This window comes from Nelumbo lutea, chromosome 1 (genome assembly GCF_056320005.1).
Source record: "Nelumbo lutea isolate HS-2025 chromosome 1, American lotus-T2T, whole genome shotgun sequence".
Lineage (NCBI taxonomy): Eukaryota > Viridiplantae > Streptophyta > Magnoliopsida > Proteales > Nelumbonaceae > Nelumbo > Nelumbo lutea.
In genome coordinates, this window is record NC_142684.1 from 59,465,557 (window position 1) to 59,486,952 (window position 21,396).

At 38.4% G+C, this 21,396-nt stretch overlaps 1 protein-coding gene across 1 annotated transcript; it reads right to left on the reverse strand.

The window, feature by feature from the left end:
- Nucleotides 1-2,567: 2,567 nt before the first annotated feature.
- Nucleotides 2,568-20,703, reverse strand: LOC148874759 (26S proteasome non-ATPase regulatory subunit 1 homolog A-like). The gene is made up of 14 exons (XM_088963854.1): nucleotides 20,455-20,703; nucleotides 15,276-15,339; nucleotides 12,737-12,842; nucleotides 11,337-11,448; nucleotides 10,935-11,103; nucleotides 6,890-7,027; nucleotides 6,427-6,788; nucleotides 6,166-6,301; nucleotides 5,804-6,052; nucleotides 5,490-5,710; nucleotides 5,146-5,404; nucleotides 4,582-4,814; nucleotides 3,987-4,488; nucleotides 2,568-3,378 (listed from the first exon to the last, which is right to left on the reverse strand). The coding sequence occupies exons 1-14, from the start codon at nucleotides 20,595-20,597 to the stop codon at nucleotides 3,055-3,057; spliced, it is 3,018 nt and encodes a 1,005-aa protein (XP_088819980.1). The 5' UTR covers nucleotides 20,598-20,703; the 3' UTR covers nucleotides 2,568-3,054.
- Nucleotides 20,704-21,396: the final 693 nt, after the last annotated feature.

Here is a 21,396-nt window from a genome sequence, read left to right on the forward strand (position 1 = left end):
AGACTTTTACGAGTTTTACTAAATTGACCTTGCACCAAAATTTGACCGTTCTATCAAACCAGCTCAACAAGTTCATCATCAAGACTGCATAAAAGGAATTTAAAGTGGACAGTTTGGTAATTTTACCATTCCTCATTATGTACTTGAGATAATTTATAATAATTTGATATACAAACTAAAGCAAAACCTTAGAGAAGAGGGCATCTCCCTCAATCGCATGGCTAGCCTCTCATTCATAAAAAAAGGGGTGAACAAATTTTAATTCGAAAAATAAAATCACTTATAAAGTGGGACGGGTCCCACTCTAGATTTCAAATCGTATTGTTTCCTGGTTCAAATGGTTCAAATTCGAAAGTTAGGGCACATCCTTCAAGGCAAATTCTAGTACAGGAAGATACGGTGCCTGAGGAAAACATTAACCAATCAGAAACCCACATGAATTTAGATGAATACCAGCTAAATTGGTTACAAATTGGATGAATACTGATTGATTGGCTATCAGTTTTTTAGGAACCATACTGTAAATTCAATTTTCCTCACTAAGAAAAAACAAAGGCTTTCAAAATGATATAGGTCCCATTCAAGAGGGTTTTTTTTTTAATTTTTTGGGAAAGCAAATAGGTTGTTCAATTATTAGGAATCAAATGAAAAAACACACCCACAGGTTTTTTCTCGTACTGAGTACGGGTTTTTACTAGCTATAGCCAATGTTTAGAGGAAACAATGAACTTGGGCCCTTTGGCTGCATTCAGGTACATACCGCTGTCCTCCTAACAGCAGGAGGGTTTCTGATTGGGTCCATGGGCGTGACCTCAACATCAGAACCCGACGGGCAGGGCAGTAACCAGTATAGCAATGAATACAGGTTAATCGGGTACGGACCCTTGTCCCACTTGGGTCCAAGGAAGGACACGACACTCACCCCTCAAACAAGAGCCAGGGCAGGGCAGAAAGGAGGAATGGCAAGCTGACGATTGGATAATTTAATCGGGTAACCGGACCTGCCGCACACCAATCAGATTACGAACTCACCATGGAATAACGAACTCACCATGGCTGCAAGTGATGAGTGAACTAGTGGGTGAAACATTTCTCCTTATTTTCTTTTTGTTTGTTTCTCCCCTAATAATGCAAAATTGGGTGTCATTTTTGAGGCCGAGTCCAGTTGAGTCAAATACGGATTCTACCGCTCCTACGAACCAGACATACCAGCTGAAGCCTGAATCCACATTGAGCAACAAAGGTGGCAGATATGGTACATTGTTAGAGCTTTCAACTTCAAAATGGAATCTAGGGTTTCCACTCCCAATCCAACATGGGAAGAGATGGGTCCTCCCTGTAATCGTTAAAACAAATGAGCCGACGAGGCAGTGACTTATGGGGTGTTTGTTATGAATTCAGATTTGGTACTCACAAGGTGGTTCTCAAACCATCCTTACAGTCTCTTGCAGCTGTGCATTGGGAATATCTCCCCGTAAATAAAAATATACAAGTATAAAGATGTTCCGAGGCATGGCTGTAGAAGGCTGTGAGGACGATGTGAGGACAATTTTGTGGACCAAATCCAGTCTAATAACACTTGTTACTGTGGTAAAAAAAATAAAACCTATAAGTTTATTCCATTTGGTTCTAGAATGTGCTAGGAAGAAAATGTGCTCTTTTAAGAACCCACATTTCCGTCTCACTTTCTCTACCCACTGTATACACCGCAGCTGCACATCTCACAAATGACTACAATTGATGGCGGGTAGAGTGTGGGTAGAGAGTTGTGGACAGAAAATACCGATCGCTTTTTTAAGCCATGGGACGTTCTAGGATGGGCCACATTCAGTTCTGGAACTGAAAATATCATGTGCTCTGACATCTGAGTGACACCAAAATCCTCCATGCCAATGATTTGGAAGACATCATGCAACCACTTCAGAAAACATGTGGTGAATTCACAAACCTACCATTTCAAATTGACCAAAGTGGAACCCAGTAGCCTGGAATGCACGACACTTTGTGGACATGGTACCTATCAAGCCTCTTTGGCTGCCTGCTCTCATAACATGATTATGATATGTGAAGCACCACCAGCTAAGTACTATCAGCCCATCAGGCCATGGCCTTTGGATCCAAAGCGTGCGAGACACAGCCACCACCAATCGGACTTCTCTGGTTTGGCTTCACTACTCTAACATTAGCCCTTAGTTTGTTAAGAAAGTATTGGAAAAAATAAAACCATGAAGCTTCCCAGTAAGGGCGGTCTTCAACCTAATTTAACCAGCTCTGGCAGGGCATTTTCAGAGTGGATTTATTTCACCCTATAGTAATTAATTGTAAGGATTACATCAGCGGCTTCTTGGGGTCAAGTTTGCCACATGCCAAAACCTCAAACTTTATACTTTTTGGTAGTTGAGAAGGAAATCAAGTTGCCAGGTGGATTAGAAATGATCAAGCAAGGGAGAGGAGAAGGTCAGTTCAGAAGGATAAAAGAAGTAATCAGTTCATGTGATGCAGGAGAGGGTTAACCGCCCCTTTCTAGAAGACTAAAGATATTGTTACTTTCTCGTGAGTGAAAGAGATGAAGGGTCAATCTCAACTGCCCAAATATCGTATTAAATTCGATGAAGAAATTTGAAGTCCACATGGCTTTCATTTGGTCCAAATGGTGCAGTCTCACCCCATTCGGAGGATTCTAGTTTTGTGAACGTTGGATCTTACACACAAGCAAATCTTCAGTAATGGATACTCCCTAGACGTCCATGGTAAATGCTATTCCTATTCACTTTAAGTATAACAGAATGTAGAGTGACCTCCTGACCTCCATCTCCCCCAAACCTCTCACTTCCACATAAGATTAAGAAAGAAAAGACACAGCAGCAGCTTCACATGAGAAGCTTTTGAATTTTGATACTTCTGGCTAGAAGGGGCCATCCTCCTCTTGTCATAATTGAAGGAAAAGAGTAGCCCTTTGCTTGCATATGTTAATTTCCCTTTTCCACTAAAGCACCGCCAGATAGGTACCAAGAACATCTTTACTCCCCTTAGTACTTGGAACCAAGACCACAATTATGCTGTGTACTCAAAGGGCTGAGGCGGTTGAGGTTCATCGTCAACAGACATTGCAGACGCTGACCCCTGCTGAGCTGTAGTTGATCCTCCTGCAGGTGATGCCATAGACGAGGGTGTGTCGGTGAGAGAAAGTACCTCTGGTTCAGTTGGCCTTAGGTCCCTTAAGAGAACAAATCCTGAAGGGGCCAATTTCACAGGCACATATCTGCTTTCTTCCAGGAACCTGATGAACTTCTCTTGAGCAGGAACCACTCTAGCTGGGTTTGTCAAAATCTCAAAAGATGGTTCCGCCTCTGCTTTCTTTTCTGATGTGCTGTCAACCTGAAATACCAAAATGGTATAGTGTTAGCCTATCAATAGGGTAAGTATTTGATCGTGGCCATTCATCTTGCATGCAACTACAAATGCAAAAATCAAGCTGACCCTGCTGGGAGCAAGTAATTCCGACATAATATTTTTCAGTTAACAGCATAACCATTATAGACATTTAATATCTGTTTCTCTGAAATATTTGAATAGGGGGTGCAACTCAGGTTAGCCTGAGTATGCATTTTACACTGCTTCAGGCTCAGGTCCTTGGGCTGGACCCATTCAGAATTTGACAAAAGCCCAGCCAAAGCCCACCCAAGTTGCACCCCCATATTTGTACAAGATGTAACAGTAAAAAGAGTATTTCCTATACTACAGAAGAGGAAAACTTTAAGGACTGATAATTGAAAATTTGAAATAGTGTATATTGCCAGTAGAAAGTAAAGCAGATAGTTCTTACTTGCCAATAACAAATATAAAGTTGCCAATAAACACTAGATAGTAGGATTTTAATTAATAGAATCAGTTGTTACATAATCGAAGAACAAGCAATAACATTACCAAAAAAACGAAGAAGAAAAAGAAGAAGAAAAACAAGCAACAATGAGTGACGTAGTTACCTGCATGGAGTCCCCATCCTTCTCACTGGATGATTTGCCTTTAGAAGAAGACTCTTCCCCTGATGGCTTTCCAGCATTAGCCTTCTGGTCTGCCTCTTTTTTAGCCCTAGCCTTGGCCTTTGCAGATGTTGACAGTACTGCAGTCGGGAGTTTAACTGCTGATGTTGTCGTGGGCACAGTAGTTGGTCGAGGATATTCAAACAGGGAAGGTTTTGCATGTGACAAGAACTCAAACCTTGGAACTTTCAGATCATAGTTAAGTCCAATTAATGCTGTGGGGGAGAATGACAAGCTTATGAAATAGATAAGGGGATACCAATACCAAAACTGGCTAAAGACAGCAAGTCCAACTACTGCAGTGACTTTATCATGCTTTGTTTTAGAAAGCAGCCTAATGGTCACATTTCTTCCACCAGCATCAAGAATTCCAGAAGCAAGGATTGCTCCCATCTTGCTCATTGTGTCCTCGTGCTTGTCAAGAATTATTTTCTCCAATTGCCGCCTAAAGATAATTTGACCAATAAGAAAGGGAAAAACAGAAATACAAATGAATGAGTTACCCAATGCTCGGATATGAATAACTTGAAGACAATACCTGAATGTTCCTACACGAGAATCACTAGCTTCACTGGACTGAACCATAACCATAGCCATAGCAATGAGTGCCCCTTGGCGAACAAAATCAACAACATCTGATGTAAGAGGCTCTAGTAAGGATATGGCCTCACTGAGACCAGTACCGGCACAAGAAATGCCTACAGCCAGTGCCGCACCATATCGAACATGTGGATTGTAAGACTCCGAAAGCAGAGAAACAATTCGTGGAGTCTGAAATTCAAGAGTAAGGTCAGTCATTAAAAGATATGTTCAAATACAGTGTAAAGTTAATAGCCACCTAGAAAAAAATGCATATGATACAAGCAAACAAATAAATGTCCAAAAAGGTCAAAAAATGACATGTAAACAAATCCAGTGTAGAGGACACCGGTTAAGAGCCAAAACAATTGGGGTGTAAAGGTAGGGCTGCAAGTTGGGTTACCCGACTTGAAGAACTTCAATTACATCAGGCTTCAGTCAGGGTTCAGGCCCATTAAAAAATTAATAAATTCTCAACCCAACCCAACTTGTACCCTATGTAAAGGAAATGAGGAACACTAACCTGCTCAGGTTCGGAGTACAGAACAAACCCGAGAGCTAGAACAGCAGTCCTCCTCACATCATCACTAACATCTGATACAGCAAAATGCAGCAACTGGCGGATGGCCTTGTTATTTGCTGTTCCCCCATAGGCCAGTGCCAAAGCATACATACCACCATAACGCAATATAGGATCTTGATCCCGAGTCATTTGCTCAATCAGTGTGTCTGCTTCTTCTTCCCTTCCATATACTGTAAGGGCAATTCCCAGTGCTAACCCCCTGCAACACGTTTGAATAGCATAACAAACTAGCTATAAAGACATTAACCATTTCAAGTCTCAACTCAAAGTTCCAAGCCTCTTACCTAATAATCTTCTCATGCTGTGTCTCATGTGCATAAGTAAGCATCTCGCTTGCTTTCTCGCTTGCAGTTCCAACCATAAGTAAACCCATACCGATGCCTGCAGCCTCACCAGCCACAGCACTGTCAGTGTAAAGAAAATTCTTGACATCATCATAGATCTCTTCATCTGCTGTTCCTAAAGCTGCCAAACCAAGACCTAAGCATGCACCATGCTGGATGACCTGCACAGCAAGGAACATTCAACATAGGACTGATAATGATCTATAAGCATCAAACTCATAAAGGATTATGCAATGTACTCCAAAACCAGTCACCTCAACATTGGTACTGCGCAGGCTATCACGAAGGAATTGTTTGATACCCTCACCGTGGTTGGCATGGATCAGACCTAGAGCATAAAGTGCACCACCTTCAGAGTATGGACTACCACCCCCAGTGGCACCACCCTGAGGCAAGTAAGGTGCCATTAGCGATCTCCCTTGCTGCAGGTGACCTCTGTGAATGACGCCAAGCCCAGCAGTAGCACTAAATTTTGCCCAGTTCGTAGCTCTGCTTAGCCAGTCCTGCCAAGCCACAAAAATTGAGACAGTATAGACAAATAAGTTATGAGTTATGACAGAGAACTTAAGAAAACAAAAGATGAATCAAGTGGAAAAGGAAAAGAACCCCAAATTACCAGATTCTCCCTGAGAAACGTATCTACAGTGGTTCCAGCATGCATAATTGCATTGGCATAAATCGTTGCACTGTGACAAACACTATTTCTCATCTCAACTGATTGCTTTATTGTCTTCAGAATCAAAAGATCTGACCTATATTCAAAATCATAACCATCTAAGTATTGGGAATGTTGTAATTATTCATTCAAATGAATTCTATCAAAACATTCTTCAGACATCAAAGTTGCATGAGAAGAAAAAGGGATCATTTGCCTCACTTGTTATGGCTGTATAAGAACTGTAATGTCAACTGTATCGATGTCTCTCCAGACAAAATACCCTTAACTTTAGCCAACCTCTCAGCATAAGTCACTTCATTTGAATCTATTTCATGTGCATTACCATTAGGAGCATGAGTTTCATCTGTCATATTAACATCCTCTGATGCCGTAGTAAGATTTTCATTGCCAACAACAGCACTTCCATTTTGAGCAGAATCTGTTCCACTAGATCCATGCTGCACTGCATCTGAAGGTTGAGATTTCGGAAGAGAGAGACGATCTCTCACATTCAACAGAAAAGCTTGGTGTTCATTTTCTACAAGATCAAATGCAATCTGAAAAGCCAGCAAAGCTTCATCCTGCAAATCACCATTTGATGTGCTGCCATATTTTAATAGCCAAGCACAAAAAATAAATAAATAAATAAATAAATAACACCAGAAAAAAAAAACTGAATTACCTTATTTGCAGATCGCAGAAGCTTCTCTAATATGCTTGCTACACCTTCAGGTTCATCCAAGAACATGAGGCACTGGCAAATACTCAAGTAATCGGGAGAAGGCAACTTTTGATATATCTCAACAAGTAGACGAAGAACCTGTATAAGACAAATCCACTAAGGATTGCAATTTGCACAAGCCAGACAGAAAATAGAAACCACAGGACCATAGCACTTGTACACAAATCATGCAGTTCAAGCTTCATTTGTAAGCACTTGAATGCCCCAAGCATTCCATTGTTTTTTCAATAATCTTCAGTACGTAAAGAGTCTAACCCATACCCTCACAGATTTTTTTTTCTAATCAATTTGCATATATACTACAATGCCTGTGAATAAACTTCAGGTAATCACATCCTTCTTTAAATGCAATTTGGAGACAAAAGTAAAGGCTTAAACAGTATCCATACTTGAACTATTAGACAACTAGGCTGTGTTTGGTTTGAAAGAAAAAGTAGGGAAAGGAATGGAAATGTAGGGAAACCTTTACAAACCTTGTATAGTTTTACTTCGTTTCCCTTCCTTTCCCTACTTTTTCCTTCAAACCAAACATTGCACTAGTTCCCATGAAATAGAAAGAGAAAAAAAATTGCCATGAGACAATGGATGCACTAGATATCATGAATTGATCTCAATTATGAAGAATGATGGCTTTCAATTGAGCAAAATGACAGAATAAGATTCATCTAGCTGACCCGAAATAGTTGGGATTAAAGCTGAGACCCTGAGTTGAGTCACAATTATGAAGAAATTAATATCTAATTGCTACTGAAGAGGAGATTTTGCATGCAGGGAGAAATGGATATGTAGCAGAGGAATGGAGGTGACTATCAGAGCTCTTAACACAGGAAAAGTTGGTTAATATGGAAATGATTTGTGTCTTTATAAAATCTCATTTCCAGTGTAGGCAAATGTTTAACAAACAGACAAATAAATTAGCAAATACCAGAGCAAATGAAGAGGAGAAATGTTCTAGACTGAGAGCAACAACATGGCTGGATGATCCTAGCAGTAAGGCAGAAATGATGTTATTTGCACTTTTTTATTATATGTTTTGTTACAATATGAATATCATTTGCACTGGTGTAAATATATGGGAGTGCAAAGGGGCTGAGTGTAAATTCTGGTTTACTTTTCCTTCACATTTGACTTCATCTAATCTGTCTGTGAGAAGTAAATATGAAGTGACCTGTGACCATCACTTTAAATGGAAGAGAATGGAAGGAGGAGGAGGGTTATCTGCCTAGGAGTAAGGTAGGATGAAAGATGACGTGGTCCCCACTTTATATGAGAAAGGATTAAGGTAGGACGAAGGCGGTGCAAATTTTGCATCAGTTTTTAGGATGCAAAATTTGAACTACCAGTGAGTACAAGACTACAAGGTGGGAAAAATCCTCCACCTTTCTCACAAAGAGGGGGAAACCTATAGGTAGGGGTGTCAATTGGACTGGATTTGGTCCAATCCGATCCAGTCCCATGTGAGTCCATTACAAATGGACCAGGTCCAATCCAGTCCGATGAATATTCTGGACCATTTTGGACCGGTCCAATTCAATGTCCAGACCATCCAATCTGTTCAAATTCATTTTAATTTAGATTGGTTTCAACCCAAACCCAGTCCATTGATACCTATGTTCTTATCTTATATCAATGGACTGGATATTGGCTTAATCCAACCGAATCCAATATAAATTTATTATGGACGGATGTTTTGGACCAGATTGGTCCAACCAATCCAATATGTCTTGCTGGTCCGTCCAATCCATCCAAATTGATTTTGGACTGGACAGGGTCCAGCCCAAAACCGGTCCATTGACACCCTTACCTATAGGACATTAAGTTCTAGGCACCATATTACAACCTGACACTACATGACAAATATTGGTAGGTTACATGAACCCATTCAATGAACTCCTCATGGAATACATCATATAGTTAACTGATTGTAAGACCTTGACAGAAACGCAAGGCTGTAATGTTAAATACAAATACCAACTGTGTAGATGGATATCATTATTAGAAATTTTGTCCTAGAAATCTGGAAAAAAAAATAATCTATGGATGTAGATCATTAATATCAAGTTTAAGAAAACCATCTTTTTCACTTGGAAGAATGTAAACCTACAAGATGATGGTGGCCTTATAGATTATCGTAATTATCAGTTATTGCATTTCTATGGTATAGAATCCAAGGGCCATTGCTTGGTTTGATGATAAAATATCAGGTTAACAAGCAAGAGAACACAGATTGAGTCTGAGAGTAGAGAGAAGCCACTTTGGGCCAAAAAAAAAAAGGTTAGGTCTGTATCCAGCCTACCCCTCCCAAGACCCTAGATAGGTGGGACCAACATTGGATAGCGGCCTTTTATATGGTAGTATCTTGTAATTTTCTTTTAAAAAAGGACAAAAAAGACATTCTGTTACATATTGCCACTGCAGTGTAATCCCACTGGTGATTTGTTTGGAAATCTGAAAAATTAGATAAAGATAAAAGAGTTGTTTAAGACAAGAAGAAAGACACTGCTACGGAATCGGTCCAATTATTCTTCTGGCCGATAATTTACCTAGATTTTGAAGACTATTAAATCATCATTCAGATCAAGATTATGGTCTACCATTGATTCTATTAGGCTATGTTTGGTTTGAAGGAAAAGGTAAGGAAAGGAAGGGAAACATAGGGAAATCTATATAATGTTTGTAAAGGTTTCCCTACATTTCCCTTCCTTTCCCTACTGTTTCCATCAAACCAAACACAGCCTTAAGGATAATGAACAGATGCATGTTTCTTGTATTTTAGTGCTTTTGTGTGTGTAGGGGTGAGCATGAATTCCGGTTTCAGTTTTTTCTGTTCAGTTAGTTCGGTCTTCAGTTAATTTGGTTCGGTTAATTTGGTTTTATAAAACTTTGGTTTTTGGATTAGGAAATTTGGTTAACTAAATTAACCAAACTTTGCTACTTATAATATATACATATATATTATATACTAATAAATATGTTACATATCATATAGAATATCTATAATATATTATATTATATATACTAATATTTATAATATTATATATATATATATATATATATTTATAATAATATATTGTCTACATTAATATATTAAATAAATTCGGTTTTAACCAAAATAACCGAAAACCAAACCAAAAATTTTGATTTTTCATTATTTCAATTTCGGTTCGATTTTACACTTCAAATTTCGGTTTTAAAAATTTTGGTTTATTCAGTTCGGTTTTAAACCAAATAAACCAATTGCTCACCCCTACATGTTGTGTGTGTGTGTGTGATAGCTATTAACAACACCACTCATCATAAAGAAACTTCAGAAAAAAAATTATGTTTGATTTTTGAAAGCATGGTGTTAAAAGACTGACAAAAGTTGAGGGAGCAGACCATAAACTTTCACAAAAGCTCTTCATTTATTGTGAAGTGTGAACCACTACTAGATAGTAGAAAGGAAAACTGACAATCAGAAGTTTCACATAATAAAAAGAGATAGTGCCGTAGCAAATAACCAGCACTTAGATTTTAAAGCTTATTTTAATAAAATTGAATAAACTAGACTTGACCTAGTAGTTTAACTGGAAAGAAACCCCCCCCTGTGCACAACAGGAAAAGGTCAATCCTGAATTTGTCAGGCAAATGCTTCACCACCAGTTGTGTCACTTTCTCGTGTATCCTTCACCTCTATGAGTAACTTTTTTACATCTCTTTATAAGCATTTGCAGTATACATGATTGCTTTCTTGCATTTCATATTTATTATGCCATATATAAATGGGACTTCCACTTATCGGGATTCAAAAACAACATTTAAGTAATAGAAAATCATAATTAAATTGAGACTATATTTTTTTGATAAATAATTAAATTGAGACTATAAATGTAGTACAGATCAAATCAAATACAAAAATGAAAAGAATTACATCTCTATCTATCTATCTATGAAACTAAAACTTAATCAAAGGCCTTTCAAACTCAAGGACAAAAAATTTCCTGACCTCGTGGCGATATTCTCTGCGGTTAATGAAGGAATGGGATATATTGATACAGTAGGAAAGAGTTCCCTGCACACTATCACTCTTAGTGATTGCTTCCTCAAGTTTATCCAATCTTCGGCACTCAACCGCTATGCCCATAGCTTGCTGATACCTTCCATCCAGGATGCACCTACATGAAATAAACATAAGATAAACAGCCAGACAATTAGAACAATGCTGGTGCCATGGTCCCTCAACACAAAAGGACAAATCTTAAACAGGGGCATTTCTTCAAATACACAAAAATTAGAGGGTATATTACATCATTAAGTGATTTCAAGGTGCCATAGTATCACATTAGCATTGATCAAACAACTATACTAACACTAGTAAATAAAAAAGTATATAAGGCATCCAACATACTTATCAAGCATCCTCTCCACAATAGCCTCCAGTCTGGGATCCACCTTTGCTACTTCTTCATTTGATTCTGCTGCTTTAGACTTCAGACTGGCATATTCATCTATAGCTTTAGCTGTAAAGATAAAATGAAAGCCCAGTTCAATGAATGTATAACTAAAACCAATCCCTACTAGTAATAGGAGCTTTTTGTTGAGAAGTTTTCCTAGAAAAGTGTAACACGTGATTTGCTCCAAAGAAAAAGATCTGATTGGTGTTTATCCCCAAACTGGTGCATCCTTTGTAAAGCTAATGGTGAGAGCTGCTATCACTTATTAATCTCCTGCCCTTTTGTCTCGGTGATTTGGAATTGGTTTCTCTCTCTATTTAGTTGCAGGTGGAACCCCCCCCCAATGTACAGAGCTTGCTTGTTCCCTTTTTTTGTTAAAGGGTCAAAGAAGAGGAGTAGAACACTTGGAGATGTGCAAGAGCAGATGTTTGTTGAACAGTTTTGGAAGAAAGAAATCAAAGAATTTTCTCTAAAAACGAAAGAAGTAGGGATGTCATCATTGAAACCATAACTGTTAGGGCGGTTCATTGAGTCAAGTCTATGAAGCTCTTTGAAGGTATTTCAGCAGGTGGTTTATTTAAAAATTCAAAGGAAGTGACTTTTTTAGCTTCTTTCAAAATTGTAACTAGTCTGCTTATAACTGTTATGGTGGTTCATTGGGTCAAGCCTATGAAGCTCTATGAAGGTATTTCAGCAGGTGGTTTATTTAAAAATTCGAAGGAAGTGACTATTTTAGCTCCTTTCAAAATTGTAACTAGTCTGCTTTGGTCCCCTCCAGCTGTTGGTTTCACTAAATTGATTTTTTATGGAAGCAGTGGAGGTAACGCAGGCCCTTCAGGTATAGGAGTATTTAGGGGTGAGGAAGGGAAAATTATTGCTCCATATTTAGGCCCTATTGGAGTAGATGATTCCCTAAGAGTCAAGATTATGGCGGTTTTGGAAGGGATACAGAGAGCAAAGGAGTTAAGTATCAGAAAATTGGTTGTGGAAGGTGACTCGATGCTGGTTATAGGCTGGCTTCAAAAAGAAGAGATTGGGATTTGGAATTTAGCAAATGAGAAAAAGAAGTTTAAATGGCTGACCCAAGACATGGAGATAAAGCTACAGTGGATTAAGGGGAGTACAAAATCCTATGCAGATGCACTTGCTAAACAAGGGGTTGGAAGAGCCAGTCTTTTTTGGGCAATTTTGTAATCTGTGTTGTTCTTGGGGAGGGTTAAGAGATTTTACCCTCCCCTTGCTCCTTTGTATCTGCCTTTTTAATAGAAGTTCAGTTATTTATCAAAAAAAATGTATATACTAAAGCCAACAGCTTAAAAAATAGCCTACATATTAAATATAATAAATTGCTTACCAAGAAGAGTGTGAACATAATCAGAATCCTCTGAAACATCAAATAGAGGTCCAGCCCCTAGGGCGTACAATAAAGAGTCATTAAGTTCACCCAGATAGTAGAAAACCTGGGGCAAAACCAGTACAATTGATTTAAGAAACAAATCTGAGATTATCAGAAAATTTAAGGAATTTCAGGCAATGACAATCAAGACAAAATGGTGTCCAAGGTCCATAATTTCACTTTTCTCTTTTCATTTCAAAATTCCCAGAAGTAAAAGATACCAGTTCTAGCAGGAATACTATATTGGTAATTTGTGAGTGCAAAGACAACCAAAATGCATTGTATTATTCATGTAGAAAACAATTCACAATACTGAAATGCAGATCTGATATTGATCAAAAAAACATGCAGATCTGATCTGTACAGACAATGTCAAATCAGATCTGAAACAAAACTGTAGAATAAGAAAACAAAACAGGACAGAATCCCTTAGAAGTCTGCACATGACAGATGCAATAAGATACATCCAATACAGGGTGTATCATATCGAAATTGACACTTGATCTCATCTAATGTGCACCTCTTGACCTCCATTCTCATCTGCTGTATCATCTTTTAGAGTTTTACCTCTCCCGTTCCAATTTTCCTTCCCTACTGTCCAATGTCCCACATCTACATCCCATTTTTTTTATAAATGAGTGGTAATTTTATTAAGATAAGAAAGTGTACAATCACCTTAGGAGGAGGCACGAGATGTTACCTCCCCTCAGGACTGAGAATATGATCACATTCTTAACAGAAATACTGTTCTTTTTTGGATCAATAACTCTGAAATTTTTCATTAATTAAGATGCTTTAATATACAACAAGAAGTTACAAAGAAATCAGCATAGAAGCTGACCCAAGACAGAATTACAAATGTGCCCAAAACATATCGTTCTTTGAACCCCTTGCTTTGCTAAGCTATCAGCCAAGCTGTTGGCCGATCTCCTAACCTGACCCACATGAATAGACATATTTCTTGACATCCATTTGAACTTTCTGAAATCATTCTTCAGCTGCCAGGTCACTCCTTCCCCTTTTTGCAACCATTTTATCACAGTTTTTGAGTCTCCCTCGATGCTGATAGCTTAACAGAAATACAGTTATAAGGTAGCCCAGAACAATTCACCCCTTGATACCCTGATACCCCTTGTTTAGCCAAAGAATCAGCGATAGAATTTGCCTATCTGCTAACCCACTGGAATTTTACTAATATGTTTCTTGTAAGCCAATTAAATTTCTTGAGAAGATCCCTGTAGCCCCAAAAAACTGGTTCTGGATCCGACAGCCAACCCACTACCACCTTGGAGTCCCCCCTCAACTATCAAGTGCTCCATGCCAAGTTGGTTTGCAGCCTGTATTCCTTGTACCGCAGCCAGTATCTCAGCCCTTGTAGAGTCACCAACTCCCACTGGTCCAGAAAACAGGGATAAGATGTTACAATCCTTATCTCTCAAAATCCCCCCTACACCCTTGTAGAGTCGCCATCCACTTCTTGAATCTTCGACACTTCACTATCTTTCTTACCACTAATATTATAAATCTTTCCCATCTTCATGTGGAGAATCGTCAACTCCCAACTTTTCCCAACTTCATGTGGAGAATCATCAAGCTGATGATCACTTGGGGACAAGACAAACAGGAACCACCTTGCCACATATCTACAATGTTACTAATCAAGGCCCAAGTGCAACAAAGGATGTTAATGTGAGTTATTCAGATGGTTGCCAATTAGTGAGAGATTGGTTCAAGTAATAAGAGAAGATAAGTTGATAACTGCCTCCAAAAGATACAGTGACACAGAACCCTGGCGGTGTAACCATTCAAGTTTCTGTTAGTCAAGTTTGAGGGGGAATCAAACAAATTGAAGTCCAAACTTTATGACAGGATTGAAGCATCTCTTATGTTCTCACATCCATAATTCCATTCATGCAAAAAGAGGAGATGCCACCAACACTATCATTGGATGGATGTGGATTACGGAGGATGATAAAAGGGAGGTTGTCCTATGGATCAAGAAAGGAAAGAAATTAATGGTTCACAATGCAAATTTCAGCCAACTTTATTACCTAGTATCAAAGCTAGAAATGGAGTAAAGAGGGATTGCTTTGTGGAGATCTTAATCTGATAAAATAGATAAATTGATAACAATCTCCCGTAAGGATGTGGACAAATATGTTGCACACTCCCTCCCCTTTCTTGTGTTCCCCACTTCCCCTTCCTATTTTTTTATCAATAAAGAGAAATTTTATTAATTACAGCAACGTGGAAAAATCTCCACCAAGAAACAAATTTAAAGTATTGCCCAAAATATTTGTTGTCTAACAGTCCCTTATTTAGCCAAAGTATCTGCCATCCCACTTCCCCTTCCCTTCTCCTCCTTTATTAAAGAAGACTCTTGTTAATTATTAAAAAATAAATATATAACTTGTCCATACATGCAAAACTTAATTTTCAAGAGTTAAGACAAAGCGACAAACCAGTTAGGACAAAGGGATTAAAATGGAATTACAACCTTTGACACAAGTAACGCAGCAAGTTGCCTCTGATCAAATTCTTCATCTTCATACAAACTTTCACTGCACAGGAAAATATCTTAATAATTAGAACTTCCATTTACTAGATAATAAAACAACACATTGATGTTAAACATCGAAATTCCATTACATACTAATACTCCCATGACTTTAAAAACAATACTTAAAAACATTATTGGCTTAAAAGACCATAAAAGCAAAAGTAACATGCTATCAATAAACTTTCATTATTTTATATGGAGTTGGCAAGAACTTGCATAGTCAAACTGAGAGACATAAATCCAGAAAAAAAAATTCACACAAATGCAGCAGCTATCCTCTTTCTTTTGATTGGTAAATGCAGAAAATATTTATTATCATTCAACTTTTACCCTTAAAAAACCTCAGAAATTTAATAGAATTTAAAATGGCATCTTATGCTTCTCCTGTGAAGCATAAGAGGTTACAAGTGTCTTAGAAATAGATGCTTAATATGCTTCAGAAGTTGTTCTTTGCGAAATTAGCAAAAATAAGAGAATATCAGAAGCAAGAAGAGAACAAAAAGTGCATAGTTATCTGAAAGAACATATAAGGCCATAGAACTTCAACAGAATCATCTTATCCATCTAAAAATCTGTGACCATATACCCCCTTAGCCCTAGAAGTTTCAAATTAATTGCTTCCCTACCATGGATCAAGCCAAAGCACCAAGTAGCATCATAACCAAAGTTGGAAAGGGATATCCTGTGGTGTGGCAAGGAGGGTGAGCAGAAGATTCACCATGTAAATTGGGAATATGTATCCTACAGTATCAGGAGGGCTAGGTGTTAGGAGTTTGAGGCAGCTGAATTTAGCTCTGCTGGGGAGGTCTTTGGACAATTCTAATTGCTAAGAAATTTGGCCTGAACAGCAGGGTTTGGGATCCAGGCAGAAGTGCTTCCTCCTTTGGTTGCTCAGTTTGGAAGGGAATTGAGAAATCTTGCTCCAGTTTTATCTGAGGTGTGAAACTAAAGGCCAGAGATGGAAGGAGGGTGAGGTCTGGCAAGACCCTTGGTGCTGTAACAGTGCTCTGATGGATTTATTTCCCTCCCTGTTCCTGGTAGCAGAGGATAGACATGCTCTAGTTGCTGACCAGTCTGAGTGGGTTGGAAGGGAAGGTTGTGTCCAACTTTTAGAAGACAGCTTAATGACTGGGAGATTTCAGACTTAGCAAGGTTGCTCCAACTGCTCCAAAGCCACAAGTTGCACCAGGACCAGCAGGATGAAAGAGTGTGGAAATGGTCTAGGGATGGCAAGTTTTGGTCAACTCGTTTGTTGTGAACTCTGGTGCCCCTGCCTCTCAGGATTTCCCATGGAAAGAAATTTGGCTTGCACAGGTCCCTACCAGGCTCAGTTTTCTGATGTGGTCAGCTGTGAATGGCAAATGCTTAATGAAGGATCAGCTAGCCAAAAGGGGAATGATCATCGCTGTCAAGGCAACACCTAGACGAAAAGGCGCCCTTGGAGGCTCGCCTTGCCTAATTACCAAGCAGTTTTCTATAGCGTGTTATTAAAAAACTTTTAAATTCTTAATTGTTTGAGGATTTAATTACAAAACAGACATTTTAAACAAAAATATTCATTTTTTGTGTTTATAAACTAATTTCTTTTTATTATTTTCTTATTTGTTAGGGTTTAATCAACACAAACATTGTTAAATGCCATATTGAATCCTCAAAGACTTCAAAACCTGAACCAATAAGGAAGAATTTAAAATGTTGTCCAATCAACACATTTTCTTCTTTTTCTTTACTAATTTTGTGTGTTTATATACTAATTTCTTCTTTTTGATGAGCCCACCTTCTTTTCTTCTTTTCCTATAATAGAAATAGGGGTTCAGCCCCTATATTTTTTTAATTTTCTTTCTTTCTTTTTTTCTTCTCATGAATATTTTGGAATCAGTGTTTTACAAAACGCCCTGAGGCGTATGCCAGAGGTGCTGACACCTCTGAGGAGTACGCCTCAGGTGCAAGAGGCGTATGCCTCTTGCGCTTTTCTCATGAGGCATGCTAGAGGCGTACGCCTCTTGCACCTCATGCACATCTGATATGAAAATACAGAAAAAGAAAAAAAAAAAAAAAGGAAAGGGAAGGAAAGGAAAGGAAAAGAAAAGAAAGGGAAAGAAAAGGAAAGGAAAGAGGAGAAAAAAAGAGAAAAGGAAAGAAAAGAAAAGTAAGGGAAGGGAAGAAAAGATTAGGGGAAAGAAAATGGTTTGCCCCCTTTGAAAAGAAAACGGTTCGCTTCGACAAGACCCCCCCTTGAACTACTGTTATGCATCTTTATTATTCTTAATATAAAAGATTTTTATTAAAAATAAAGAAAAAATGAGACCCCCCTTCCTTTTCATCCTCCTCTTAAGGAGGCTTACACCTCTTGCGTTCTGAATTACGCCTCACATCTCTAGGTAGTGGAACGCCTCACGTCACGCCTCCACGTTTTAAAACACTGGTTGGAATATGTTGATTTTCTATACTTTAACATGAAGTTTATACTTTTCTTATGAAAATTATGGATATTTATTAAGGAAATATGATTATGGAACCTAGGGAACTATCCTAGGATACATGTTTTTACTTAAAAAAAAAAAAAATCCATCACCTAGGTGACGCCTAAGCGCCCACCTAGGCAACTAGGCGACAAGGTGCCCCCCTGTCCCTGGCCTCTTTAGAATGGGTATTGCGTGGCCAGGGGGCTGAGTCAACAGATCACCTATTTGTGCATTGTAAGGTTGCAACTATCTTACATAATCATTCCAGTGGCTTGTTGAATGTGTGCTGGTACCAGTCTAGGTGCTTGCATGAGCTGCTGTGAAGTCTTGGAAGGTGCTGGGACTAAACAAGAAAGGGAAGCTACTGTGGAGCACAATCCCTCATGCTGTCAACTGGGTGTTGTGGAAAGAGAGGAACAGAATAATTTTTGAAGGGAAGAGTTGTGATGTGGCTTCAGTGCTGTGGCTGGCATTGACTTCTCTCCATTCTTGGCTGTCAGCCAAGGACCTATTTAGCAAAATTCCACACCATCAGTATTTTGATTTCAATACTCTGTTTTGTTAGACTTGCTGTTTGACTGAAAGTTGCTGGAATATCTAGCTTTGTACTGTGGTTGGGCATTTGTTGCCTTTTCAGATTTTTGTATAGTTTCTGGCTGTACATGGTACATATATTCCAAAAAAAAATGATACATATACGATACACACTTATAATCAGACAGGAAAAACCAACTCTTTTTGAACCCCCCACAGACTGACTGTTGATATAACCCGGGGGTTTTTCTGATGTATTTTGTTTCTTTTCCGTCTGTTGTGCTTAATGAAGTCACAATATCAACAAAAATAAATAAATAAATCCAGACAGACTGCAGCAAAACCATTAACATGACCAACCAACTCATAAATCTCTTCAACTATGTTTATTTGCAGTGCAAATTTCATTTGCATGGACGAAAATGCATGGGAGTGCAAATTCTCGTTCCTTTTTGCTTCAGGTTTTACTTTGCTTCTTTTGTTTTAGATGCAAATGCATCAAAGTGCAAGAGAACCCCACTTTATATGGGAGATTGCCAAACAGTTAGTTATTTCTTGGCTGAAGAACAGAGAAGGAAATCCTTGGAGGGCAGGCTCTATCCCAGGGGGATAACTTGAAGACCTCATTCAACTAATCAACTGGATTCCCAGAAGTGCCAATTCTTTGTGGCTGACACATTGACTAGAGTGGAAGTGTCAAAGGATCATATAGAGTGGGGTTTCCCAAGGCCGGGTTGTAATTTGTAACTTGTTACTCCTAGTCTCTCTTTTTTATTTTTTCTTTTTTCTTTTTGTTCAGCTTCAGCATTGTACTTGACCCCTTGTTCCTTTGGGGCTGGTCTGATGTATTTTGTGTTTTTCAAACTTCTTAATAAATGAATTTTACTTGTTACTTATCAGAAAAAAAAAAAAAAAAACCTTGTATATACAGAGTGGACAGAGGAGGACTCATGTAGCTGAAGCCAAGGAATTGGGTTGAGACTTGGATGATGATTAATATGATCAGAAGGAGAAAACCCAGCTAATAAGGAAATGATTTGTGTGAAATCTGTTGCACATGAGTAGCATTACCGCTAGCTAACAATTATTAACATCTTACAAGACCAAGAAAATTGGGTACCCAGAGGTCTATTGGGAACAAAAAATTTTGACACGTATCAAATATCAAAAAAAAAAAAAACAATGTTGACACATATGGAAGACTCCTGAGTCATTTAGGGAAGCTCACTAAATGACCAGATTGGCAATATAAATTGGTCTAAATCTCCTTTTTGTTTGCTTTTATCATATCGTTTCTCATTGTTGAGTCAATTCATGATGTATCGTTAACAATGACATCAAATGTATTATAAACATAAGTGTAGAACAACACCAAGTTGCATATGCATCATACAAATGCATATAGAATTATTCATGATTTGATTATATCCAAACAAAATAACATCTTGCATATGCATCATACAAATGCGAACAGTACAAACAACACAGCATATTATAAGTATACTTATTCGTGTGTAGCAAAGTTCCCTAGGCAGACAAATAGATGCTTCACTTGCTCGATTTTTCTTATTAGTAGCTTTGATGGAACACAAATAATCATGACAAATGTTTACCCGTAGCAGGCGTAGTTCGATGAGAAAATCAGCCTAAAGAAGTGTACAAAACCCAAAACATACGCATCATAGAGCAAAATATAACGCAAATCAACTCAATTTCTTAATGAGCATGAAGATGCTAGCAATTAACCGTATAGAATTCCTGTAACACCATCCACTAAAAGTAACTAAAGCAGAAAACTTTAAATGATGCAGACGGTGGGCATCGTACAGGACAGATATGTATTAAAAAATCAAATGAGGAGGATTTCTGGAAACATTTTGGAGCTAACTTCACCCAAACCACCAAGCTGTGATCCGGGAGTAATCGAAACCAGAATCCTACCCCCATTTGAGTTTTCCACGAAGAATGTCTATATTTTGGGCTAGGCAGCAACACAGCTCCATTCCCGTGTTCAAAATCCTAGACACCCAAGCTACGAAATCTGCAATCTCGGTGGAGCAATTGCAAGTTTGCAAGAACCTGAATCACTTAATCGGGAATGGGAAATTAGAGCATACATGATGGGAACGCTAGTGGAAATCTCGGGCCAGAAGTAGTCAACAAAGGCGTTGAGATTGGAGAGGGCGTGGAGCTTCAACAACGGGTGCTGCTCGTTCAGCATCGCCAGAAGGCCACTCGCAGAGCTTACCATCGTCGGCATGGCAGCACAACTTCGAGTTTCTTTCTCCTTCTTCCCTGTCTAGGGTTGGATGGTGAGAGCCTTTGGGAGAAGAGGAAATGGAAGGAAGAAAGTAGTAAGCTTTTTTTCTATCTTGGGTTTTCTTGGGGATTCAGCAACCTACAGGAAACAACCCGGCTGTGAACCTTTCGGGTTTGGACCGGTCCACCCATATTTAAATTGATCTATTAATAATTTAATTTCTAATTGATTGTAAATCGATTGGATTTCGGACAATGTTCTAAAACCTACTCGGAATCAGAACCGCTTTGGCCATCAATTTTCCAATCAGCGGGGTCGGCCTGTTACAATTTGAAAAAAAAAATAAAAAATATAACAAAAAAACGTTGTTTGGGTCAAATAGGCCGAGAGTTCAACCACCCAGGCTAATCGATCACTAACCAAATTAATGGTCTTTGGCATGACAGGTGAAACAGAAACAATTGCCTTGACAGTTTTGGAGCTGAACGATCCGACCGTCCGGTCAATACTAATTCAAAAACCATGAATTAAAAATGATAAATAGGGAAAATAAGCTTTATGAAACTTTCATCAGTTTTATTGATACATTGTGTATTTTATACATGCACTATCAAATTAGAATCTTAAAACTTGTTTTAATCGGGTCGGATTTTAAAATTGAAATCAGGTGTAGTTAACCTTCTAAATATGTAAATGTAATAGAAGTATATAAGAATGCAAGGATGATATTTGTCAAAACTCAAAAGCATAATCTAAAATGAATTCAGGCTAGTGCTTCAAGAGATAGCTTATGGAGACA